The sequence below is a fragment of the Falco cherrug genome, chromosome 7, assembly GCF_023634085.1.
Source record: "Falco cherrug isolate bFalChe1 chromosome 7, bFalChe1.pri, whole genome shotgun sequence".
Classification (NCBI taxonomy): domain Eukaryota; kingdom Metazoa; phylum Chordata; class Aves; order Falconiformes; family Falconidae; genus Falco; species Falco cherrug.
The window spans coordinates 36,427,432-36,455,162 of record NC_073703.1 but is presented as its reverse complement, the minus strand read 5'-3'; the positions used below and the strand labels follow the sequence as shown (position 1 = coordinate 36,455,162).

The window sequence follows — 27,731 nt, the reverse complement described above, 5'->3', positions numbered from 1 at the left end:
CAGCAGAACACTTAAAAAAGATGACATAAGATGCCTATCAACTTCCAAAAAAAAGAAAATGTGCTACTTTGGAAAATGACTATAGTGTTAATGAAATCAACAGGTTCACTAACATTCAGTATTGTTTTAAAAAGCAGCATCTAAAACACCAAAAGTGCAATCACAACAGAACTGTTCTATAACTACTTTACATGGCCATTTTTAAATATATCTAGCTTTTGATCAATACCTTATGAAGGTCCTCCTTTTCTTGCCGCAGTACTCTGCACTGTTTTTCTAGTCCTTTTAACTTGTGTATAGAGTCTTCATGTTCTTGTCGAAAAGCCACTGCATCCGCAAGCTGTCCTTCCAGCTTGCTTATATCTGTAGATTAATACATACTAAATGTAACTCGTCCAAAATTTACACCAAAATAAAGCAAGCAACATTACTGAAACAAACTGGTATTACTTTCCTGGGAAAATCAACAACTTCCCTATTCCCACCATTTTAGACAGTTTAAGGTAATTTTGGGGCACTGACATCTCCAAATAATTTTAATTTTCTCAGACGATTAAAGAAACCCTCCCAAAGACTGTGATCTCTAAGTGAAAAAGCCTTAGCACAGGGCTTTGTTTAATTTTTGAGGAATATAACTTCTAGCCCTTGAAAACATTAAAATAAACTTGAGTTGTTCTAATTCCAGTTCTAGCAATTTGTCTCCTAAATAGTTTTCATTATATGGCAAGCAAGGCTACAGTCAGTCATTAGTGCATCCAGCAAAACAGGAAAGGATTATTTATTTCCTAGAGTAGATATGAACTAACGATCTCTGAATGGAATACCATCCTGCACGAGGCAGGCTGGAGACCCAACTGCCCATATTCCTGGCAGGATGTTCTCTTGGTAGTTCCCTCTTTACTCTCAAAGAAAATTAAACAAATTTGGTTTGCAATTATCGCCTTGAAGTGCAAACTAACCATGTTTATATACCTCTGCTCAGTCTTACGCCTGGTAAGAAAACGAGCTACCATTTTCCGTTTGGTTTTAATTACTACTTCTTTTAAACAAATAAATAACTTGCACAGGGAATAACTGCCTCACTCAAATTCCACTGATGTCTGTGGCAGAACAGGAAATTAGGCCTATGTATTCAGGGACCCCAAGCACTGCTGTAACAATTAATGTATTATTCCTTTTCTCACTTCAGCACGAACCTCCTCCCACTCTACATGAACCAATACTACTTCTTTTTAAGCCAGATCATACTGCTAGTTTTTATATTTAACAGGACACCATTGGCTGAAGAGCCAAATAAACCTGAACCATTTGCAGAAGGAATACCTTAATCTATTTGGACTCAAACCTAACTCCAGAATAAACAAGAATAGCTTTTTGGAAGGATAATCTATGTAGGAGAGCTGAGCTGATCTTTACAATGCATGCACCTACAAAGGGGGTATATTGCCAAACTTTGGGGGACGGGGTCAGCATCAGCAACTCAGCATCTGAACATTTACGCTGTAGTATAGGTCCCCTATAAACCTCTCAGCCAAGTCATTAGGATTCACAGCTACTGTTTTGTTTATCACTAACTCCCACTTAAAAATTAGCGACTACCCAGGAGGTTTGTACGGATAAACTAATAGCATTGTCAAGCAACAGATTTTCGGTGATCTGGATGAGTCAGTTTTCTCTCAGGACAGATGCCAATATTTTTCTGCAATGCTCAGTGCTTCCTAATTAATGCATCACCAGACAGAAACATAAAGGGAGCAGGAGCTCAGAAACATTTAAATGTGAACTATTATTATACATCCCCCCACCTATCCCCTTATGTTACTAAAAAGCAGCTAGTATTCTCTCCCCACTGTCTCTTACACCGGCCTCCAAGCAAAATTCCTCCAAAACAACACTCCTCCCAAAAGGGAGGAGTAAGAAAACAGGATCTCCTGAGATTTTTAGGGAAGCAAACATCACACAAAGTATTTAACTAAACTCATCCACACAATTCATTGTATACTAGACTTGCCATGCTAGTATATGCTATAAGGGCAAGCAAGTGGAAGAAAAAGTGCTCAGCTGGAAAAACCAAAATGCCTTTTACTACTGAACAAGACTTTTAAAAAATGTTTTTTTAGCACCTCAATAACATTAATTCTACTTATTGCAAAAGCACAGTACATAATGTTACTAGGAATAGAAAAATAAATTGCTTTACTATAATTACCATGCCAGAGGCTTACCTGTTAATTTGTTCTTCAACCGTTCAATTTCTTCATTTAATTTTTTAATCTCTTTATCACGGCTTGTACTTACTGTAACACACACTGGACCTTGGAGGTTCTGCATTGTCTGTGTAGATTCTTAAAATCAGAAAAGAAAGGAAAAGGTTTTCAATAAAATACATTCCCAGTTCCTCCTAATGAGCAGAACTAAGAATCCAAACAAATATAAACCACTAACCTTGCAGTTTTCTGTTCAAATCCTGCTTTTCTTGCTCTAATTTCCGTATTTTCTTTTCATAGCCTTCTATTTGTGAAGTGTTCTTTAAGTCACGCTGCACATCTGTATCTTTGGTTACAGTGTCAGACTGCATTGCACTCTTTAGAGTGCCTCTATCAGATAAAGAGCTGAAAACAAATACATAAGTTGGAACATTTTAATAAATACTCACAGCAGTCTACAGCAGTGACATGCTGGGATTCCACCAAATACACACCTTAAAGTTACAAAAACAATTAGTGCAGTAATTGTTACTGTTAAGACAATTGTCAAGGTAGACAAAGTTGTTATTCCCTAGCTACTGTGTATGCTGCTGTAGAACTACAGTGTCTGCGTTCAGGGCTTTGATGATGTGGATGTACGTTGACTTTACAAAGTGTCTGAATGATTGAAAGTGTCAACTCTCCCATGCCAAAGGTTACTACTGCCTGACAGAAAAGCAAGCAGGTAAGCGTGCCTGCACTGAGCATGCTGATGAAAAAATACCCAAAAGTTTAAAGTGTGACAAAGATAGATTTAAGTTAAGCCACATGATCTCACTGAAAAGCATGAGATGTGTGTACTGGGTTCTTTCTGAAATAGTATTGCATGGGGTAACACACACCTCAGCAAACGGAAATAATGGAGTAACAAACAGGGCAGAATAACTTTATGATCAGACACAAGTATACATTTGAGGGATCTCTGAAGTCAGATGGAGACCATTTCAAAGATGTGCAAAGTGAGCCACTTTGTCCATGCTCAGAACCATCTGTGTTAGCTTAGCTTACCAGCAGGACTTTGAAGCAATAAGCTAATCCTGGACTACTCCTGGCAGACATTAACATGGACAAGACTTGTTCTCAGGCTCTGAATGCAGGAACAGCAAGTTTGTACCTCATTTCAAGTGACACATCTAGTCCCTTAACTTTCATTCATTTCAAATAGATAAAATATTAAATACACAAGGATCTAATCTTGGCAAGCATGATCAAAGTATGTTCATCACTTGAAAAAAAAGGGGATAAAGGTTTTTCTACAGGTACACCTATGGAAATCAACCTTTCCACATGTTTACAAAAATGAGAATTTACTAGAATTAGCTGCAATTGGGAAGCAAGTTTAATGAAAAACATATCATTTGCTTACCTATCAGTTGTGTATGTGAACCCAACGAATGGTAAATGCAATCCAGAAAAGCCTGTATGAGAACTTGGTGGCACCACATCCTGCATGAAAAGAACATGCATGAAAACCCCAAAGAGAACCCCTACAGAGCTAAAGGCATTTGATTTAGCCTCAACAGTTAAAGACAGACAATTAAGGGAAAGACTTTTCCTAACATATACCAACTGAAACTGGCAGTTATGCTCCGTTGTACAACATTCCATTGTCCCTGAACGCACTTTGTTTTAGATTAGGTCACTTAATATAATGACCTGAATTTAGGAGCCTCTTGAACCAGCACTTGAAGGGCAGCATTTCAACAAGGTCAAGGCACAATGCAATCAGTAAAAGAAAATGTGAAATTTCAATTCCCTAATTAAAGTGACCTGACACCAAAATGCCTACTGTTTTCATATGCTAGTTACTGTTAGATATGTAATCAAAAAATGTGCCCAAAGGTCTTCATTTCTTGGAATAAAAGCTGATGAACAAATTACCACAAAAGCCCTCTGCTTCTCCTGACCCGAGTCTGTAAAATACTACACAACAGAAACAGAGGAAGGGAACACCAATGTCCCCACTCCAAAACCACAACCTCCTGGTTCTTAAGTCAGTGGAGAAGTACCAGCGTGAGGTCTCTCACCTGGACAGCTGTGACTACAAGCTGCATGGGGAATATATGTGTATTTCTAAAGACAGATATATTTATTTTTTTCATCACTAAAAAGGAATCAATCCAAATACTAGCTCCTTGCAAAGGTAAACTAAAAGGGCAATTACCTTTTTTTTTTTCCCCACCTAAATATGTTTTAACTTTGACTGACCATGTAACAATAGTCCGTTTTGGCAACTGCTACCATTTAGAAAAGCAGCTCACAATTTCTGACAATGCAAAATGTCAAAGGGATGAAAAACTTGATTTTTTCACATTCAAAATTACTTATTTTTCATCTCTTACATTACTTGTTTTGAAATAAGTTCTCACTACTACCTCACAGTGCAGCAAGGTTGCACACTTGCATTAGTAATATTTAAAAACAAAGACTCACTGGATTTCTTAATACATCATCATCTACATCAAAGTTTGAGGTGTCAGAAGGACTGCTAACATCTGGAATGTAAGGTGCTTCTAGGTTTCGGATGTTATCCCAATTAAGTCCCTCAAAAAATGCATGAGACTTAAAATCCTCTATTCCATTCTGTCCCAGTCTACGCTCCCTGCTGCAGATAAGTCGCTGAATAAGATCTTTTGCTTCTTCAGATACATCTGTAACATGGGATGGAAACTGAAATCGTTCCTAGAAAACAAAACAAATAGAGAAATTTTTAGAGAAGGAATCTATTACATTCAATAGTAGTTTCAAAAAGAACATGCTAAATTACACCAATGAAACTGTTAATTAATAATAAAACGCTGTTCTTCTAATTCCAGCAAGCAGTGGTAGAGCATAATGCAAAACATTCGGTGACAGACTTTTTGTCTTAAAATGGATTTTGAGGACAAGTAATCATTTCTCAATTTCTATAATACAGATCTGTTCAAAACTAACTGCAATTACAGTAACTATTTGAAAAAGCAGACTTTTTTTTTTATGACATACAGGAATTTTGACACACTACGATATATTAAAGATCATACAATAAAGGCAGATTCTCACTGGTATTCTTAGTCACAGACCCACTACCTCCCGAAGATGTACTCCTTGAGATTTTATGATTTCAACTCTTCAAACCCCATGATGGTAGTCAATTCTTTACAAAATGTTGTTCTATTTAAGGATGTATTCTTCTAATTTATAGGTTAAATAACTGTTTTTCTCACCCAAATCTAATCTACATTTAGCAAAGACTTACATTATCATAAACAAAAAAACGATCTAAAAATTGTACTTACCACTAACATTTGAAATTACTCTAGATAAAAATTGGGAAAAACTTTTCTGTATTTTAGCTTGCTACTACTACCACTGTATAGTCAGGAAAAGCTTTTTGGTTTGGTTTTTTTTTTTTCCCAATAAAGGACAACAGCATGTATGTACCTTTTGTAATACAACTTCTCGAATTTAAAATGAGATTAGGGACCAAACCAGCATAAATGAAATTAAACTTTAAGCTTCTGTTGAAAAACATACAATCGTATTGATTGTGTATCCAAGTAAGATTAAAATATTAAGTCTGCAGGATAACAGCTTCAAAATTCTTCCCAAATAAGTTTAAGAGCCAGATAGCCAGAGTTTACGCTGGTTACATTTGCAACCAGTTAGCTCACTGAAGAAATTAAAGCAAGAGAGAGATTAATATTCATCACAGCAAGGGTGTCAGCTCTGGCAAGGATTTCACGTCTTGTCCATCACTGCTTCACTGTGAGAGCACAGCATTGAAAACACCAGTAAACTGCACTCATTCTGGGGAGAAGAAAATGCAACAATACACCCTATGCAACAGCTTCTGGCTGCCTGGGATGAGTATGCACATAAACACATCCTCTTAATATAGCTCTTGAAAGGACACCATGAACTAGTTTAGTTTACTCTTCTCCAGTGTTCACAATGCACAAAATGCACTGAGAAATTCCAACACTTCTCTGCCACTTTGACCCTGGACAAACCCCCGACCTCATGTCCTTCATGCAGCTCAGCTTCATGCTCTTCTACCACTTCCACTCTGGGCAGCTCCCCCCGACCCATGTTCTTCATGCAGCTCATGTCTACACTGGTTGACTTGCCTGTTCCCCTTTTTGTACTCAGTATGACAGAAAATGTGCACAGCTGTGTAAATAATGCATTACTTCATTTCTCTTGCACAGTCCAGAGGAAACTTTCAATGCGCCTAACACAAGATTTGGCTTTAATTTCTATTTTGTGATGAGTACTTAGATTTTCCAACAAGAACATTAGCATTTAGAGAGAAATTCCAGTATGACAAAGGATTAAATTTCTGCAGTTCAGAGAGACAAACGCTCCTAAAACCTGAACCAACAAACCTACACAATATGGTCCTATAACATCATCAAAAAGCAAAGAACTACTATCACTTCAATATCTTTAAGTGATAACAGTTTCTCTGTAAACATTATGAACTCAGTGAATACATAGAGATTTAACATAGCTCTTACTTCATGATTCATAATCTTTCCATAGGTTTCCACTAATGACTCTGCATAAAAGGGTGTTTCACCATACAGCATTTCATACATGCAGACACCCAATGACCACCAGTCACATTCAGGCCCATATTTTCCCATTCCATCTTCCATTGCTTGCAGTATCTCCGGGGAGATGTAGTCAGGTGTACCCACGGCTACAGATGACTGTACCTTAAAAATAAGGCAAATATAATTCTCGTAATTTTTATGGTTCTCTCAGCAACTTTCTCACTCACACACTAGTATTTCTGCCCAGGACACATGATTTTGGAGAAGTTATAAAAGCACAGCAACAAAATAAATATTACGAAAGTATCAAAGACTTCAAAGATTAAGTTCCAGTCTACTTCTACATAAAATTGGTTAATATATTTTATTAGGAACACAGTAGAAACCCAAAATAATCACAGCTATTGTGAAAGCAGAAAGACAAGAGGAGAGTATGTTTTGCCTTTGTGTCAGTTTGTATTTTAAAACTGCAATTGGCTGCCAGAAATTGAAATGAAAAACTAGTAAATACTGAGTTCAAGTCCTATGCCCCAATTTTACAGTTTCATTTGAAGATCACAAAACAAAGTCCTTGGGCAAACAGAAACAGTCCCCCTATTTTTATTATGTCAGAAAGTGGTTTAACGCTTATTGCATAATGTGCAATTGGATTCAATACAGGGATAAGGTGGGGAATTGCCCTGTGGCCAAGTATTATGGAAACCCTGACCATCAGGGCAGTGGCAGAGCAATTCTAATCTCTAGGAATATGTTCTCAGGCTTCACATAGAGTTCTAATGGCTCCTTCCAATTTATTTTGCACTTTAACATGTTAAATCCGTGGCAGGCATTTTATGATTACAGAAACTCAGCAAGACCTGAGTTTATGCCAAAAACGGTGAACAATGTTTCATGCCGTATGTTGCCAGGACTGACACCCATGCAAGCACCCTAAACTAGACAAACCAAAAAATGTCACGAGTGATTTAGCTTTTAGGGGTGTATTCAATCTGGTGCACAAGATGCCCAATTACCACAATGTTGCTGTTCTATTTGTAAAAAGCATATAAACCAAATTGCTTACTAATTGTAGAATCATAGAATCATTTAGGTTGGAAAAGACCTTTAAGATCATCAAGTCCAACCATTAACCCACCACTGCCAAGCCCACCACTAAACCATGTCCCTACACATCTTTTCCACACCTCCAGGGATGGAGACTCAACCACTTCCCGGAGCAGCATGTTCCAGTGCTTGACAACCCTTTTGGTGAAGTAACTCTTCCTAATAACCAGTATAAACCTCCCGCAGCACATCTCATCCTATCGCTTGTTATCTGGGAGAAGAGACCAACACCCACCTGCCTACAACCTCCTTTCAGACAGCTGCAGAGAGCAAGAAGGTCCCCTAAGCCCCCTCTTCTCCAGGCTAAACAACGCCAGTTCCCTCAGCTGCGCCTTGTAAGACCGGTGCTCCAGACCCTTCACCAGCCCCGTTGCCCTTCCCTGGACACGCTCCAGCCCCCCCGTGTCTTTCCTGCGGCGAGGGGCCAAACTGGACACAGGATTCCAGGTGCGGCCTCACCGGTGCCGAGTGCAGGGGGACGGTCACTGCCCCGGCCCTGCTGGCCACACTGTGTCTGACACAAGCCAGGATGCTGTTGGCCGCCTTGGCCACCTGGGCACGGTGCTGGCTCATGTCCAGCCATCACCCAGCACCCTGAGGCCCCTTTCCACCGGGCAGCTTCCCAGCCTCTGCCCCAGCCCGCAGCGCTGCCTGGGGCTGGTGTGACCGTGCAGGACCCGCACGGAGCCGGGTGGAACCTCCTACAACTGGCCTTGGCCCATGGATCCAGCCTGTCCCCATCCCCCTGCAGAGCCGCCTGCCCCCCAGCGGGGCAGCGCTCCTGCCCAGCTCGGTGGCCTCTGCAAACCGACTGAGGCTGCACTCGATCCCCTCGGCCGCACCGTCGATAAAGAATCAAACAGGACTGGCCCCAGTGCTGAGCCCTGGGGAACACCACGTGTGACCGGCCGCCAGCGGGATGTAACTCCGTGCACCACCGCGCTCTGGGCTGGGCCAGCCAGCCAGCTTTTCACCCAGCCAGCCTGCGCCCAGCCAAGCCCTCAGCAGCCACTTTCTCCAGCAGAACGCTGTGGGAAACGGCATCAAAGGCTTTACCAAGGTCTGCGTAGACCAACATCCACAGCCTTTCCCTCATCCACTAAGCGCGTCACCTTGTCACAGGAGATCAGGTCAATCAAGCATGACCTGACCTTCATAAACGTGTGCTGGCCCGGCACGGTCATCTGGCTGTCCTGTATGTGCTGCGTGACGGCACTCAGGATCATCTGCTCCATAACCTCCCCTGGCACCGAGGTCAGGCTGACAGGCCTGTAGTTCCCCAGATCCTCCTTCCTGCCCTTCTCGTAGACAGTGTCACATTTGCTAACCTCTGTTCACAAGCAACTGGGACCTCCCGGGTTAGCCAGGACTGCTGATAAATGATGGAAAGCAGCTCGGTGAGCACTCCCACCCGCTCCCTCAGCACCCTTGGGTGGATCCCATCTGGCCCCATAGGCTTATGTGTGTCTAAGTGGTGTAGCAGGTCACTAACCACTTCCCCTGGGATTATGGGGGCTTCATTCTGCTCCCTGTCCCCGTCTTCCAGCTCAGGGGGCTGGGTACCAGGAGAACAACTGGTCTTACCATTTAAGACTAAGGTAAAGGCAGCACTAAGTATGTCAGCCTTTGCCTCACCCTTTGTCACTATCTTTCCCCCCACATCCAATACAGGATGGCGATTCTCCTTAGCCCTCCTTTTGTTGCTAATGCATTTATTCATAGAAACTTTTTTCATTGTCTTTTACAGCAGCAGTCAGATTAATTTCTAGCTGGGCATAGTTAGGCCTCCATTTTGAATGACTTATACTTCAAGCCTGTCATGGCTTCTAGGTTCCTGGTCACCTGTGATTCCAAGACATAAATAATGTCAAATTTCTATTATTTAACAAAGGGTCTTTGGACAGTTCACAAAAATCCCATGAGGACTCAAATGGCCAGTAGGAGAAAAGATGAAGGACAGAAATACATAGCAAAGGATAATAATAAAACAAGAGGATGAAGATGTCAAAAATGTTTTTATAAGTATGTTGAGTTGTACTCTTCCCTCAATTTTTAACAGGTCAATAAGCTTACAATCCATCACCTCCCTCATGTACACTGGCAATGTCTAATAGCTTTAGGACCAGCAGCTCACTTAAAAGCTCCCACTACCAACATCCCAGTTAAATTTTGCTTCATACATACTGTGCCATCTTCACTCATTTTCAGACAGGACCCAAAATCTGCCAGTCGTATGTGGCCGTTCACATCCAAGAGAACATTATCAGGCTTTATGTCCCTGTTATAAGAGAAAGTGAAAAGATTTGACTGTATACATCATTGGCTCTGTTTGTAAAGATTAATCTTGCACAGAACAGGAAAGAATTTTATGTTGGATACCCACTGATGCATACTCTTTTTATTGCACTACTTACAACCCCCTCCTCCTCCTGCCTAAAACTTTGCCCACAAAATTGAAGCCTTGGATTACATCAGATTTTCAATCTCATCAAAGTTGAACTCTGAACAGTCAAACAACCAAGCAGAACAATCACTGTGAGTCATGCCAACTGTAACAGATAGGCAGTTCACTTCAACATAATTTCAAGATTATATGCACCACAATATACTGTTTAAAGGGAAGAAAGATAAAAGAGGAAAGGCAATCTTTTAATCTCATGGTTTATGCCAAGATTTGTAACTAACTTCTTACTTCTTATCTAGGAAGTTTTTTTCCTGCTTCTCTAAATTTTATCCAGCATTGCTTTTGGCCAGTAATTTTCATTTGCTATTCAAGACTTTCTACACGCTACTGCACAGCACATTTGCTTTTATGAATACCTGAAGACCCTTGCATCCTGTGTACATGCAGCAGTTACTCTAATAAGCCACTGAATTCCTCCAGCTCTGGGATTAAGGCAATGCCATTTCAACAGGATGCAGTAACATTAGAAAGCTTCCAATATCAAACTGTGTCTTTCCTGGTTTTATATATATATTAGCAGGGTATAAAATGATACATAGAATTTTAAGGCTACTAAATGACAGGGAGCTAAAACTCCCATTTCATTCTAGCTCATTACTTTACATTCCTTTTTGATATCAGGAAGGTAGCCAAAAAGGATTTACTGAAAAGCATGTTAACTGAATTTAGTCAACCAATTAACCACATTTTATTTCATCACTTTGTACTAAAATTCACACAAAGTATTAGTAAAAGATCAATCCTTCAGATAACTTAAGACAGTCCTGATACATACTATGCTCTTTGTTTTTTTTTAAATTAATAGCCTCAAAATATCCCAAGTGATTTTTAAGAGCACCTGGCCAATATGTTTGGGAGGCGGCAAGAAAGGAAGAGAGAAGAGCAAGTGCAGAAAGCAAAACAGCAAAACCAGCTCAGTTATCCACCAATTCCACAGGCAAAAAAAAACCATCCATGTCTTCCAAGGTAACATATACCAGTCTCCTTCCCTTTCTTTAGCCAACACTATCCAGGATCAGCTCCCAACAGCCTAGCATATCATCATGCCTTTTTAGAATAGTTATCTAAGCTAGCCAAAAAAGATAACCAAACCTATAAAATGGTCATCTTGTGTTACTTAGGGTTATTTTAGATTTCATATTTATTCAAATAATACTACCTATTAGTACTAAATAAAACCGCATGTGCTTTACCTTAGATCCACCAGTCCTGTCGCACTGTAAAACAATGTGGTTTTTTTTTTCAAATGGGAAGATCCAAATGCCACTACATGTGCCCAAAAACTTAAAAATTGTACAACAGCTTCAGCTTAATTTTTGAGGAAGAGAGCAGAATTACTAGGAACAAGGAAAAAAATGTGCTCTAATACACCTTGCTACATAGATGTGGAAGCTGACAAGGTCTGATTTTTAAGGTGCTGAATTCCACTTTCACACTTGAGGAAACTTACGAGAAAAACCATGATAGGTTTAACAAAGGGTCCTCATGTGTAAAAATCCTGCCAATCTGATAAATCTTTTCCAACACAAACTTGAATTAACACTTTTTAACCAAGGGCTAATGCTTTGAAATTAATAACTGAAACTTTACTAATACTGGTGCTCATTAGCAGTATTAAGACAAAATAGTAAATGCTAATCTATGCCTGTCAACATAAATTAAATGCATACTTAGTTGTTATAATAAAGAAAAATATGCACTAACCCAGAAAATCAAATCATCTCGCTATGTTTTCCCGATAAATTCATTCATCATTTTCTGTTGTTAAACTCATTCCATACATTTCAGTTCCAGATATTGTCAACACTTTCTTACAGTCCCATAACCGCAAGCCAAGCTCAGCAGGTGCAGAGGACTATTAAAACTTATATAAAACTATAAACCAGTTTGGTTGGTTGGTTTTTAAAGAACACTGCTCACTGGGCCTTCCGAAGCATAAGCCAATCCCATCCAACACATCTGCATGCAAAGTAGAAAAGCAGAGATCTCGCTTGCCTAAGCGAACACTGCTTCTGTTCAGAAAAGCTTAATGCCTCGTCTCTGAGCTCCACTGTTTCCTATCTACAGCTAACAGGTCATATAAGCCTTTAAAGGGTCCTTGAAATCCTCTCCAGAGCAATCATGCTTCCTCCTAATCAATTCCAGTTGCCAAGCAGTAATTTCTTGGGCATTCATACATCTCCTATTCAAAGCATATGTTTTGGCCTCAAAGCCATTCATTCCTTCTGCCACCAACAGACATTCATTCAGCCCCATTCAAAGATGTAGCTGGTCAGTTAGTCAGGCCACCTTCCCGAGAAATGGGTGCAATGGTGCCTCTAGTGAACTCTGAGTTCAGAACATTTTAAAATCCCCACACACTGTCCATGTTTACTCACAGGTGTATTACAGAGTTTATCTTTGATCTTTTAAGGTTTTGAAACAGCTATCAAAGTCCAAACAGAAGAGTTCAAAGCATTATAGTTTGAGATTTCTGTGTCTTTTAAACATTAATTGTAAATAAAAATCCAAGAGGAAGCCAAAAAATGAGCATATAAAGTGTACTCTACCTTCCTGACCTGCTTCCTCTGACAGACAACAAGGAATATTACATACTTTTAACTACTTACTACAGAACACAACCTAAGTTAACATGATGGTAGGCACTGATCCGGAATACACATCCTTGTGCAGAAACAATTAAACTGGCACATGCCTACTCATTCCAAAAACGGTTTGAGGATGATCTGAGGTAAACAGATGCACTGATGTTATCATGGGCTTACTGTGCGTAAATTTTGCAGAATGCCTAAACATTTGCAGAGAATTCAAACTACTTTAAACTTCTACACTGGCTTGGACAAAGGCAGACAAATATTCATTAAATGAATTGAGAATAAGTCAAGAAGCATGATTAAAAATAAAAGCTTTAGTAAAAAGTTAGATAAAGGTCACTGCTTCTAATACCAATCCATCAAAACTTGATATTCAAATGTAATAGCTTATACAGCTATTATACAGTATATAATAAGCAAGTACTCACAGTAGTTTGCCTGTGGCTACAGTGCCCATTTGTATACGTAGCAATACCTTTAGGATTAACTTAATATAACTGTACATATATTTTTTGCCAAGTGAGACAGTATTTTACCTGTGCACATAATGCAGCTCATGTATGGAATGTATAGCAAGCACCATTTCACCAATGTAGAACCTAGCCATATCTTCAGGAAGCTTGTCTTCAAACTTACTGAGAAGTGTCAGTAAATCACCACCAACATAGTAGTCCATCACTAGATACTGAAAAGGGAAAAATAAAGCAGTCAAGTACAGAAACACAGCTGGTAAAAAAAGAAAAAAACAGAGTTCATTAGGCAATCCCTGAAAAAAAACCTTTCACTGATTTTTTTTCTCCCTGTGCCTGGGGAAACCAGTCAAAATTTGTAATCTTTTTAATTACTTTTATTTGCTTATTTAGTGTAAAAAGGTATCATATTCCTTTAATACACAGGAAGGATGACACATCAGTATTCAGTTCTTATAATAAAAAAATAAAAAAAACAAGACACGACAGCAACAAACAAGTAAATCAGTGTGAGTTTATTTCTGTTTTATCTACAGTGTCACACAAAGAAAATGCTCTCGTATCACCAAAATTAATGGAGGTTATCAACCCTTAAACAGGGCATTTCCAGATGATGCAGGAAGAAAAAAACAATAGTTAAAAAGAATACTTAATGCAATCTAGTCCAAAATATATCTTTTATTACTACTTTTACTTTTGGCACCATTTTAATACTACTAGTTGTTCCAAAAGTAGGATTCATCATATCAACATCTTCAAACACTCATCTTGGCACATGCCACATCATAGATGCATAACATAGCTGGCAGGACCTTGATGACACTATAGATTAGGGATGCCCATGACAAGCTAGAAGCACTGTCAAGCCAAAGGCACTACAGTGGGAAATATAAAAATCAAACATTAATGCCCTTTCGAATATATTTCAATGAAAAAGTAAACAGCCTCCTAGGCCCATCAGCCATTATTCTATCCACGGAAAGGACCAGCACAGACAGGGTAATGTGAAAGAAAAGGACTCTGACTTGCTATTTGTTTCTCATACCACATAAAAATAACTACGGTTTTAGTTATTTCCTAGCAGTATCTACCTAAATACAGACAACAAATAATCAAGTATGACTTTATCCAGTACTACCAGTCCTGAGCAATTTTGTTCACTGCTTCCCAAAATGATTTGATACCTGGTTTTAGGAATAACTTTACTTATTCTGGAATTAACTTTTCAAAGCAGTCATCTTATCTTTCTCCTCAAGGTAAAGTTACCTACAATCTACTGTCCCTGCCACAGATTTATCTTCCACAAGGGAAGCAAATTAAAGAAGATAGGAACCCAAAAGAATATAAAGTGCAATATTAACCATTCCCTCACTCTCTATTGGCTTAGAAGACTGACTCCAAAAGGCATAGGTTTTGATATTTTTCTCCATCTTATTCAAAACATAGCTTAACCTGACAGGAAAATTTCATCACTTATGTTGAAATTAATCAGCTCATATTGCGCAACCATCAAGGAATTTTAAACATGTGTTGTAACACTGTACACATGTAACAATTGTGTTTGAAAACAAAAGGCTACAGATAGGAAGCAGCGATCTTTTAAAAGGGATACTGTATTAAAAGTATTCTATCACACATTCAAGGCTAAGAGAGCTTCTAGAGCCTTCTGTGGGAGCTAAAGTATCCTGCCTAAAAGACAAGGTAACACACTTTCCTCAGCTCCCACAGCATTCATTAATCAGCAAGAACTCAGCTGACTCATGAAATGAGGCACTTGGATCAGAAGAAGATGATGAAGCCTCTTCTGTAAGAAAGTCAAATTTTACTCATCTCCCAATTCACAACGATCTTCTTGCCAGGAGGCACTTCTCCCTTCACATGGGGTTAAAATAAAGGCTATTCTGATGCTGAAATCTGAGGTATCACATTTCTTCCAAGGAAGTGACTACATCAAACACAGGGAGAGTAGTTGGAAATCAAAGGGGAAAAAAAAAAAAAAAAGACATCAAAATACTCTCTCATGAATACTCAGAAGCCTTTAAAAGGTTGTCAGCAGGCAGACACACATAAGCCTTTCTATGTGAATGAGACTGGAAAATAAAGTTTGTCTGTTAAGTCACAAAAAGACTAACAGATCTGAATCTGGAAGAACTTCAGGTACCATGTATGTTTCTAATATTCATGGACTATATTTTACCTATACCATACGGGCTTCAGCAAAAATCACCAAAGGCTTACTTAACCTATCTTGACTCAAGCTGTCTCTACGAAAGCTTTCTAAACCCCACACTAACATTTCCATGCAATGTCATTTAAGAACTGACTGTTTAGAAAACACTACCACGTGGTGTATTTGCCTCTAAAATATTTTAAAACTACAGGAGCAGAACCAGAAAATTAATTCCAGAACAGAATTTTTGTAGAATTTTGTGTTTCTTGCTTATATTTAAGTTCTGCATCATCACATGCTCTACTGATATTAAATAAAAGAAATAAAACGCCAATTACTTTTAAACCCCAATTACTTCTAGAGTCTCCAAGGGCAGCTACTACTTTTCTACCTTAACATCTTACCTTCTCATTATTTATCTCATTCTGAACCCTTTATCACGCAGCCAGAGGAGGATGGCAAAGCCCTAGGCGTTGGAAAGACACCAAGGTTCTCTTTCTGCTTTGGGATTAGCTTATATGGTTTTGCATTTTTAAAAAATCACTAATTTGAATGCACAAATATCACTAGGAGCAGATACCAGAACCTAGAGCTTTCTTTTTCAGAGGACCAATGTCCACTCCAGGCTGGAGAACCAAGCTCTCTTGTCTGTTCTTGTTTTGTTCTCAGCTTTGCATTCCCACTCTACAAGGATCAAGGATGAACAGCATGGCTAAAAAGTAAACCAATCTGCCCAGGTTCTAACACGGCAGCACTCTCTCAAGATGTGATAAAACATGGCTATAAACTTCTTCAAGCTGAGCAGAGAACTGAAGAGAGATCTTTTAGCCTCTGGACAAGTAAACCACTAAGATAGTACGGAAGAGAACCTTCTGCTCTGTTTTTTGGATGAAAATCACACTGAAAGGTGTTTCACTTTTTCTTCAAGCATCATTTACAATAGAGTGACTGAGATGCAGATACACTCCATCTGTGAGCACCAGACACAAGATGGATGCTGAGTAACAGACCAAATTGGAAGGCAGCATCTTAGCACATGCAGAACTAGATCTCAGGCATGCTGGGAATCTGCTGACTTTGCCTGCCAGGCAGAGTTGTTGCTTTCTTAGATACTGGATCTCAAATTAGATGCTAGATGTCTAAATTCTGCTGTCAAGTGAAACTTCAACATCTAAATATCTTCGGGAACTTCAGGAAAAGGAATGTATTATATTGCCATAGCTTGCTTGGAACAGATTTGTGTAAGATGGTATCAACACCACTATAGCCCTCTCTGTACTGTCATTACTACTGCTTGCTACCTTGCACAGCTAACAATTTTTTGTTAGGTAGCTGCATTCTTACAAGCTACTTGGAAATATGTTACAGGATCTTAGGTTATTTATATGCAAGTCTGAAGGCTCTTTGGTTCTGAGGGGATTTGCAATTACGAGCTATCTTCATGAGGCAGTGCCACAGATAACTAAAATTTGAGAGGTTGAAAATCTCGATTTATCACAATGAATTCAATGGACATAAATGAGGGTCTAAGACCTGACTACTTATTTGCTTGTGATGTGCTTGTTACTCTGAAAATACTTTTAACATGACGGTCAAAATGATTTGTTTTGTTTCAGCACTTGTGAAAATGTTTGAGTATTTTCTGTTTCATATGCCTAGTTCTTGAACTCATTGGCAGCCTTTTATCAATACCTTTTTATTATTATTTATAATCATGAGTTGCTTCTGCAGTACTATCTAAAAAGGTTAAGAAGGTGAAAACTTTCACATTACAACTATGTCAGTGAAAGAAATAGTAGGTTTGCAAACCCAGCCTCAAGCAGCCACACAGAAGCTCTATGGTTTAGTATAACTGCAATATGTTGGGGCTTTACTGACTTCGCTCCTGACCACTCTCTCTCGACTCCCATGACTAAGGTAAACATAGCTTATATGTTATAGCTCTAGTAACCCATCATTAAAAAAAGTAATAGGAATAATGACTTTCTTTATAAACAGTTGCTGAAGTCTCTCAAACTACTGAGATGACCAAACTGCTACTTTAAAAACTTATTTTATTTAAATATTTTTAAGAAATAGGCTGGTTTTTTTCTTCAGGCTTTTAAAACACCAGTATAATCAGTTTTATAAATAGAGTTCGCCATTTTTAAACAAAATCTTGCTTCAAAAGACATTCTGAAAGTTTAAAATAAAATTAAAATACTTCTTACTCTGACAGAGTTAATACCTCTCAAATTATTTAGTCACAGCATTATCCAATATTTTATGCAAGGTAGATTAGTTAATTTAAGGTGCTTAACTAAACCTCTGTATGCTATAGTACTACATGACTTTCTCAGTCTCCTGGAGTTAGTCAGTCCCTTTCAAGTTTTTCTTCAAGGAGAAAACAGGAGTGTTGAAACACCACTGCAAGGCATGAGGTGGACTGATTTATTGCACTAATATCCTTAAATGTACTAAAAATAAAGTTCTTTCATAACCTAAAGCTTTTATTTGCTGATGAATCAAACATACCAAATAGTTCTCATCTTGAAAGGCATAGTGCAATGTAGTAATCCACTGACAATCTCCATTCACCAAGACATTTCTCTCCTCTCGGAAGCAAGCTGTCTAAAGGAAGAGAGAGGAAAAAGCCATTGTCAACATCAACAAGTAGTTTTCACAGGATGAATATATATGGATGTTTTATGGGATTATTTAAAATTACTGAACAGAGGTCTCTGTTCATTGGAATTCAGTCTGCACAAGTGACAAGCCAGGGAATCTCTGCAGGCTCGTAGTCAGGCATTCAGTCACGCTAATCCTGACTGCGACCTTAAAAAAACAAAACCCCCAAAAACAATCGACACACAACACACACATCCACAAAATGCCCACAAACCAACACTGAATCTTTGTTTCATAATGTATTTTTAAAAGCCAGAAAAATGACAACTTGTCACTGCAATCTGTAGCAGAAAGAACATGGCTTTAGGAAAGTAAGCCTGGTTCTTCTGAAAAAGATCTTTGTGAAAAGAGAGTTTCACATATATACTTTTCTTCCATTACAGTTCCAGTTCCAGACACTGCCAACACACTATAGGAAATAAGAGATTTTACTATTACTGTCTTATCTTTGACAAGCATAATACATTTTCATTTTCAGTCTTTCCTCTACTTCAGATAGCACACTGCAACACTTCAGAGAAGCAAGCTCTGTGCAACAGGTTTTCTCAGCATCTTTACATAAAACCAACTTTCATAAACTTCAAGTGAGTCATCCTTAATGAAAATATATTAACGTTTTCATTGGATCAGAACCATCAAAATGCAGATCTGACGATTCTTCCACTACTCTCAATTCAGAGAGCCATTGCTAGGATATTCAGTAGCTGCAGATTCAAGTGTTTGGGTTCCAGACACTGATGGACTTTATTTTTCTTTTTTGTCATTGCCACTTGTCCAGATGTCTTAGAAAATGTACTATGGAAGGCACATGCCCAGGAAGCCCAATCCTTACCATATACTTATCTTACAAAGGTATCTCAACCATTTTTCCCCACCAAGGAAGCAAAAGCCGGTTTACATTCCTACTGAAGGCAACCGTACTGTAGCCGCACTGTGAAGTTAGTAATTATTGGTGCAGAGAGATGTCAATTGTAACTAAACGTTAACTGACAGTGGTTTAACGGTTTATGAATGCAAGGCCAAAGTATCACTCTACAAACAGTTTGGCAGCAACAGCAGCTCTAAGTAATCCTACTCCCTGCCCTCAGCACCAGAGCACAGCACTTCTCAGTTCTTCTGGCACCACAATGTGAGCAGGCTGCCAACACAGAAAACTAGTTTGTTTATTTTCAAAGACATCAGTTCCTTGATCCAGTTCACTGTGCAACCTCAAATAGCCAGGGAATGTTATGAACACTTCAAACCCAGTAATGCTGCTGAACACTTTGCATCATGAATTCAAAGTATAAAACACTCTTTCTCTGCTTACACTAGCTTAAAAGGCCTTGAGACGTGCCTTGAAAAAGCATGACAGGCTACCTAACCAGCCAGTCAGGACTTATTTGGAACTGTCAACAGTAACATACTAATGACTATGTAATTTGCTGTCAGAACAACCAATACAAATGGTCCACCTTATCAACATAAATGCCGTATCTATTTTTGCTTGCAACCCATTTAAGGATGTCAGCTGATATTCACTAATCTTTCCTGTATTTTAGCAGCTTCTCACCGTATTTTTTTTCTTGCAGCTAGTACACAAATGAGTAGCGTTTAGATAATTTTCTGCTACATTTATTAAGTCATACAGAACAAACATAACCCAGTATGTTCTGCTTAGACCACTCATACAGTGGATAATAAAATACCTGAAGTCTGCTCTTCAGTGGAACTGCCCACTTAAGAGGCTACTGTATCTTCGCAGGCTTCATTTTAAAAACTAACAAGTTTTAACACATCTGGGAAATTTTAACACCCAGATGTTTTATGAACTTGGTATGCAGGTTATAAAGTCTTGCTTACCCAGAAAAGCCAAATCAAGCGAGCAAACCGATCAGGAAAAGACAAAGAGGCACAGCAGCAAAACCAGTTCTTTTATTATCCTTTGCAGATGAGGAAAATCAGCAGAAAGAAATCTTAGCTGGACTGTTACTTGTCTTACGTGTGTATTGTGAATACTACTGCTCATTATACATCTTTCTTGGTGGATAACCCTTTTCTGTCTCTTGTCCGCCTGTGAGGGTAAGAGGAGTTAGTCGTGCAACTTGAAGACACTTGTAAACAGCTGTCTTCTCAGGACATCTGTACATGTAAAAGTTTCAGCTATTTAAGTATATAATTTAATTAAGTCACTTTAAAAATGACTGAAGGAAGCCAGCATAGCTGTATTTCCATTAGAGTTTGGGAGCTCCCTACAAGCATTTGGGTTTAAAACAATTCTATACCGACCAATGAATTAACCCAACTGAAATCTGTGTAGAAAGGGCACCAAATTTCCCCAGTACCGGGGAAGGATTCACGCAGAACTGCTGATGTAGCACAGCCAAGAGTGTGAATTCTCCTGACAGCTCAAAGAACAGGCAAGTAGCAGTGGCTGCCGCTGCTTGTAAAGAAGAGCATGGGCTGATGGACAGAGTGTGACTAAATCAGGCAAAGGCAGTGGTGAAGAGGTGCTTAACAAGGAGGAGAAGATTTATTCACAGGAAAAGAGCTGGCACTGACTCACTGAAAGGGAGGGACTAGGAAGGGTAGGCTGGGGGGAGGTGGTGTCAGGAAGGGGACAGAAGAATGGGACAGGGAAGGGTCAGCAGGCTCAGTCCTCAGCAAACAACTAGCCTTCGCCCCTTAACAGAATTGCTGCAAGTACCAATGCACTACATGTGTTTTCCCCTCAAACCTATTGCTCATTTACCTGCTGACTTATGTAATATTACATTTGCCATAAGGTTTTCGTCTACTGTGCAAGAGTAGAAATATGCCACTTCCCACGGCATATTCTTAGTAGGTCCTTTCCTAATCTGTGAAGTACCCATTCACATTTACATAAATTGTTGTGACAGTGTATGTCTCCTTTCCTCAAAAATACCTTTCTTAAACACATTTACCTTCTTAACATGTTTTGTTTTACAATGGGTCTGTGGATTCCAAAATATTTATAGTTTCACCAGTTCTATAAATCCTGTTACAAACTGTAGGATGCAAGGCTCCTTAATGTATGCTTTCTGAACACAAGACCTTTTCATAATGTTTTAGTATACAGCTGTGAATGTCATAGTAGCACCAATCTCAGCTTTCATGTAGTCTTTAACTTGCCTTTATTGTAAACAAAAATCTGGCCAATAAATTCAGGGTAAGAACTAGGGCAGACTGTCTGGTGAATGAATACACAGTAATACTAAGAACAACAGATGCCTGGAAGCGACTGTCAGACTTGATTGCATTAGAACAGCTTAAGAAAAAAAGAAAAAAGAATGAAGCTCCTATGGTCATGAAATAATTCTTCCTAATCTGGAAGAGCTTCAATGTAATTTTCTTAATGCCATTTTAAAAATTCTCTGCATTAAAGAACCATATTACTTACCTCTGCCCTTTTAAGCATTTCCCATTTATTTAGAATTTTCATTGCATAAATGCGCTCTGTACACTTCATTTTAACAACTGCAACCTGAAATAATAAGATACCTTTATTTAACAAAAGCATGGTCAGAGAAATACAATTTTCAAACAGCTTAATGTTCACAAGTTAATAAAAAAAATTACTAAGGAGTCAGCGGTCAATTCACATATTGATAAACTATAGCTCGAATCTTTGTTCCTTCTATATTCCTCCTGCATTACTACTATGTGCTTGGTACACAGTACACCATGTGTGGTCAAGTGCTCGTGATCAAGTACATGGTGGATGATACAGGAGAAGCATGAAGCTTTTCATATGAACATGCATAGTAAAGCTGCATTGTTTGCCAAGAAAAGCGATGCTTGTACGCCATGCCTTCAGCCAATGAGGCAACATTTAAAAGGACAGCCTGAGAAAACAAGAAAGGCTGCTGTGAATAGAAATACACTACATTTGACTAATTTGTCTTCACATTTCAGGTTTCAGAAACTTGATAGATATTTGCAAATTACTATGCTTTTGTGTACTATATACAGATATTTTAAAAGAAGCAAAAACAGTATTCATTTAGTTATTCATCATTTTGCTTGAAGCATTTTACTATGCATCCTGTGTATTAGACTTGCTTAGACTGGTCTATTATGAACAGTAGCTGTACAGTGGAAGAAAAACCAGAAGAATACAAAAACTTCAAGGCTTAGGAATGCAAAGACTTTATTTTCACCAAGACTTGTATTCTCCAAGACTTGTATTCTCCAAGACCAAAACTAATTCTTGTAGTAAAAAGCCATCATTTCCACAAAATTCTTCCAGTTGGCAAAAGAAAAGCAGGCATCGCAACCAAGACAGCAACATTTTCACAGGACTATACATGGACTGCTTGAATATTTCTGCTGCTTCTCAGCTTGTCTCTAGTTCAGAAGTGGAAAACCAACCAGCTTTCATCACTTCCAACAGAGCTCTGAATAGCAGTGGGAAAACTAACAGAAATCACAACAGCTCGCCTCTTCTGTTGCTTAAAAACTCTTTATCTGTAAGGGATTCAGGAGCTACAGCATCTCTAGGAAGATGCTGACTATAAACCAAGGTTGGAATAGTATGTCAAGCAGAGCAACACTACACAAAGTCAGAAGTCCTGAGGGAAGAGGGAAATACAATACCTCCCTGCACCTTACCAGTAAAGAAACTCCAGATGAGGGGCACGGGGACAACTGTCCCTCCAGTAACGCAAGAATGGGATATTCTTATTTAGACAGAAATCTCACTCTGCAGACACATACCTAAGCTTTCCACCCCACAGTGAGTGAAGCTCCACTCACCGGGTCACGTAACGGATGAATGACACCTGCCCACTGTCATGTAAGGGAAACACACCTTAAGGAAGGGACCAGCAGGTACCCATCACAGGAAAGACATAGGAATCTGGCCCTAAACACAAGCTGGGAAAGACACGGCGTTAAGAAGCAGCTTCTGTAAGCAATGTAGAATATCCACAGCTACCCTACATCCCAGTGTCTCCTGGCCTATAACCACCTCCTGCAGACACTGCTTGGGCCGTGGGGGAAGGAGGATTAAGACAAGAAAGTCTCAAATATGTGAGGTTCCTTGGCACATATGAAACTGTTCAACACTGACTTTCAGTAACAGCCTAAAACGTTTAGCCTTGCTCCTAGCCTCATCACGGCCTTGCAGTTAAAACCCTTGCAACAGCCGCTCTCCACAGACTTTAATTGAATCATTACCCTGATACACCTGAAGGCACACTGTAAGTCAAACTGCACATTAAAACCTTTGAGAAACTGCAAGATGCTGACATTACCCTCTACACATTTTAAACTCTGTTCCATAGAGAACGTGACGCCTTTGGCAATATGCCCATCTCCACTGAAGGGCCAGGCCAGAGCGGAGCACCCTTACCTCCTGCAGATGAACAAAAGCTCCGGGGCAGAAGCAATTTGCAAGCATCGCTCCTTGAGCCCTGAAGTCGCAATGTTCAAGTTTCATTACACCACAAAATTAGAACTGCTTAGCCATTTAAGTACAAATGTAGTGCACAAATCAGAACCCAGATATGCATTTACTGCACTTTATTTAAGGCCATCGCTGAAAGCACTGCGGGATGGCAGAAGTTTGAAGCCTGCTCAGCTGCTGAGGAACGATGTGAGCCTGGCGTCACTGAGCCTGGCGTCACGGAGGACATGCACAGCTGAGGAGCTGTGCAAACATTAGAACAAAGTAGTAAATGAGAACAGGCCTGGAAAAAGAAAAAAAAAAAAAAGAAAAGAAAAAGGAAGCCAAATCTGTAGGATCTATTTAGCAGTTCCCCAGTTGCTATCTATATTAGCACTATTTATTTTCAACTGAAAGGACTGCTTAAAAAAGCCCAATTTAAACTTTCTGGAGGAAGACAATTGTCTTCTGTGGAAGAAAAAGTAGAATTAATAAAAGGAAAGTCGACTCATGTTTTCACATTAAGTGGTTATCAAGTTATGGCACCAGTAACACACTGCTGCTTCAGTTGTAAGGGCGGCAGTGGGACAGCTTCTTGTGCCAGCAGAAAAATTCATGCAATCATAAAGCAAAATAGGTAGCTCCCCAATAATTTTATCTCTGAAAGGAAAACCGAAAGGTGCAGAAGGTGCCTTACAGAACAGAATTTTGGCCTGACTAGACCTGACTCCTCAACCAACTCTAATCATCTGGATTTTTTAGAAGAAAAACAAATAGAAATGCAAACCCCAAACCTCATTTCTCTCTAAACTGAAACAGGGAAGCACAAAATAAATTATGCCATGATAAACTCAGTAACATTAAAAGCAAGAATACTGTTGCAATATTGAAAAAAAATCCCACACTCTTTGTTCCATAGAACACCTCAGTGTTTCCTCAAGTTAGCTTTCTTTTACTTTCTTCACCAGGTAGCAGTATTTCTAAGTTTACATTCGTCACGTAATGCTTTGGCTGCTTCTGAGATGCTGTGGTGTAGTTGTTTTTTCTTACTTTTGTAAGTATTCCTCTTTCTCTGGCATACCTCAAATTCAATTACAATTACCACATTGACCACTTTGCAAGATCAAACAAACCTCTCGTATTGCAATTGTGCTAACCATGCAAGATGTCAGGTTTTAAATAAGACGGCTCCTACACTACATACCAATCTACCACATCCACTAACATAATGAAAAATACTTGGTGTTCAGAGGTATTCCAAAAATTTTTACACTGCTACAAATGTCTACTTTAAGAACAAAATCATTGCTTCCATCTTCAGAGTTTAAAAGTCTACTGGCCAAACCAGTGCTCATGTTATGCACAGACTGTAAAAGACCAGGATTTAATTTTGATGCTCACTCTTCCTTTCCAAGGCTATTAAAACTTACACTGTAATAGAAGTTTAAAAAAAAGAAAAAGAAAAAAAAGAAGTATGTTAAGGATAATGAAAGAAAAAAAAAAGGCACAAGCAGAGGTATAAAATAGCTTCTGAAGAAGAAAATTCAATAACCTAATCTCTTCCAGGCCAGGAAGAGATAACAGCTATGACAGGCACACAAAACCACAAATGTTGCAGAGAAGATGAACGGAGAACAACTATTTGCTGTTTCTCATAACACAGATATTGAAAAGCATCAAATAAAAAGGTGGAGAGATTAAGGAAGCATTACTGCTAGGCAACAGTTAGCCACAGGCTGCTGTGGACACCTAAATATACAGAAAGTATTTAATCACATGCTTAATACCCAAGTAGCACACACAGCCAAAGTCTCAGTGCCTACTGACCACTGAGTTCCAGGTGTTGTTGTGGAGCCCCTGAACGCTCAGCTGCTGGAAGCTAGCTGGGTTCAGCTCTGTTCTGTCCTTGGATTCTTTTCCTACATCTCTCTAACTGGCTAAAGGGATGGGATGTAGGCTAACTTATCCACACACCTTTGACCCAGAACAACTACATTTGATACCTGTGTCAAATTAAAACAATTACAACGTAACCAACTTGCATCTCATTATGCTTGGTTGCAACTGAGAATCGGGGGTTCCAAAATAACAATCACAGAGTGGCTTGGTAGAGAAATTTAGGTGATTCTGCTTTACTAAGTCTTAAAACACTCATAAGGAAAAATTCCAGACGCAGGGGTTCCCCCAACACTGCAACCCCCCTTTTCCACGCAAGCCTGTATCAGACTAAGCTGTTGCCAGCTCATTTGATTACCGCCACTGTGACTCGTCATGCCCAAGATCCACAGCAACAAGGACACTGCAATAAAGATCAAGTATGTTTCCTCACGGACCTCAGAAGGCCTCATGAATCCTAGTGCCTACACTTCAACCAACTTTAGACACTTACATCAAAAAAATGTATGAGGACTGAGGCTAAAGCATGAGTGAGAGCCAGCTGTGGGAACTACATGTCACAACACCCTATCAGATTTGTATTACTTCTGCCATCCATTTTCTTCCCATAATTTTTGCCTCAAAGCTCTGTTTCACTTGTACTGCAACAAAACAAACAAAAAAAAAAAAAAAAGAAAAAAGGAACCAGTGTAGCTAAAATGGTATTTTTAGACTTTGGTGAGAACTAGTATATTGCTTCTTGAATCATTTTATAGAAGTATTTTGCTGCATTTTGATCTTCAAGACCCACTTGATACTGACATTCACGTCTGCACTGCGCAAAGCCATCCTAGGACAAGTTCCACCTTCCCTCACACCCCGATAAAACCCACAGGGTGGGAATCTGAGCCAAATCAGCCTCTACAAACATGACAGAATTTCGCACCACCATACTCTGCCCTTTGCATGATGCGATCAGCATTGGTAAGCAGCATCAAGTGACAAATTTTCTTTCATGTAAACAGTAAGTATGATATAAGAAAGCACAGAAATCATTTAAATGCAAGACTATGTCCAGAAAACAATTAGATAGTTAACTAAAAGACTTCTTGGAAACCATGCTGACATTACTTTCAAATCAAAGAAAAAAAAAAACAAAACTAACTAGGGCACTATTCATGTTCATGGCACATTAAACTTCCAGGTAAAACATCCTCAAGGACTGGACTTGCAAGAATAAGGTGAAACTCAAACACAAAAAGTTCTCAGCTGAAAAGAAGAGGAACACAGACATAGAGGTGATAATTCTCATGCAATCAGCTCCTAAGAGCAGGTAGTTAAGAAAAAGACAAACACAACTCTGGAATTCATAGGCAGATACACACCCCTATGATCAGTAAACATTACTGCCTTGTAGAAATACAAACTCACTGGTAACTTCACACAGAGCCACACCTCAGAGAAATAAACTTTATCTGGAGCAGGCGTGAAGGAGGATATTGAGATCATCAAGGAACTAAAGAGCCTCTCATATTACCTGGGAATTGAAAAAGCTTTACTTGTTCAAAAAAAAAAAAAAAAAAAAAAAAAAAAGGAAAAGGTGGATATGATTGCTACCTACAAATAAAATTGGAAGGACGGACATTAGTAATAAGGATAACAGCAGATAAAAGATCTGCTTAGGCTAACAGACAACAAAATTACATGGATAAACCCGTGTAAAATTACCATGAATTAACCTTTGGCAGGAACTTGGAATGGCTTTAGACATTTGAGCTGAGATTTTAGACAAGCCTTTCAACCAGGAGAAGAGACAAAATGTCATTTTAGATGTAAACAATTTATCCGTAATGTCTTATTACCAGATTCATAATTGAATATTACAGTCATTTCCCTCAGTTAAAGCTTGTATATGCCACTTCTGCTGTACTATTTCTGTCTCATGCTATTGATACCTTGGACACTAGCTACTGAAAACACACTGCAGGAACTGCTTTATCCTCCTGATACTCTTGGATATGAAAAGTCTTTGATATGTAGCTCATTAGTTAACAGTTTTAATACTGCATCTTTGAGGAAAAACTGGTCTGGACTGCTGTATCAGATTTTTTACGTCTATTTTACATTTAAAATGAGCAACCAGAGTGCCTTTTGGTAGGGTTCACATGCCACGGTGCACGTTTCCAAAGTAAAATCTTTTTTATTATTATTTTTATT

The 27,731-nt window shown here is 39.0% G+C and overlaps 1 protein-coding gene across 15 annotated transcripts in view; it reads right to left on the bottom strand.

Annotated features, from left to right (window-relative positions):
* The window catches only part of CDC42BPB (CDC42 binding protein kinase beta), a 98,657-nt gene that overhangs the window by 36,132 nt on the left and 34,794 nt on the right, over positions 1-27,731 (bottom strand). For all 15 annotated transcript variants that reach the window (XR_008733059.1, XM_055715248.1, XM_055715249.1 and 12 more), the window contains exons 3-12: positions 21,654-21,737; positions 18,101-18,196; positions 13,483-13,631; positions 10,073-10,166; positions 6,746-6,946; positions 4,680-4,928; positions 3,613-3,692; positions 2,446-2,612; positions 2,226-2,345; positions 230-363 (exon numbers count right to left, since the gene is read on the bottom strand). Coding sequence is in view for 14 of the 15 variants with exons in the window: in XM_055715248.1 (XP_055571223.1) it covers positions 230-363; positions 2,226-2,345; positions 2,446-2,612; positions 3,613-3,692; positions 4,680-4,928; positions 6,746-6,946; positions 10,073-10,166; positions 13,483-13,631; positions 18,101-18,196; positions 21,654-21,737 (1,374 nt within the window). In the remaining variant the exon portion in view is untranslated. The remainder of the gene's footprint in view (positions 1-229; positions 364-2,225; positions 2,346-2,445; positions 2,613-3,612; positions 3,693-4,679; positions 4,929-6,745; positions 6,947-10,072; positions 10,167-13,482; positions 13,632-18,100; positions 18,197-21,653; positions 21,738-27,731) is intronic.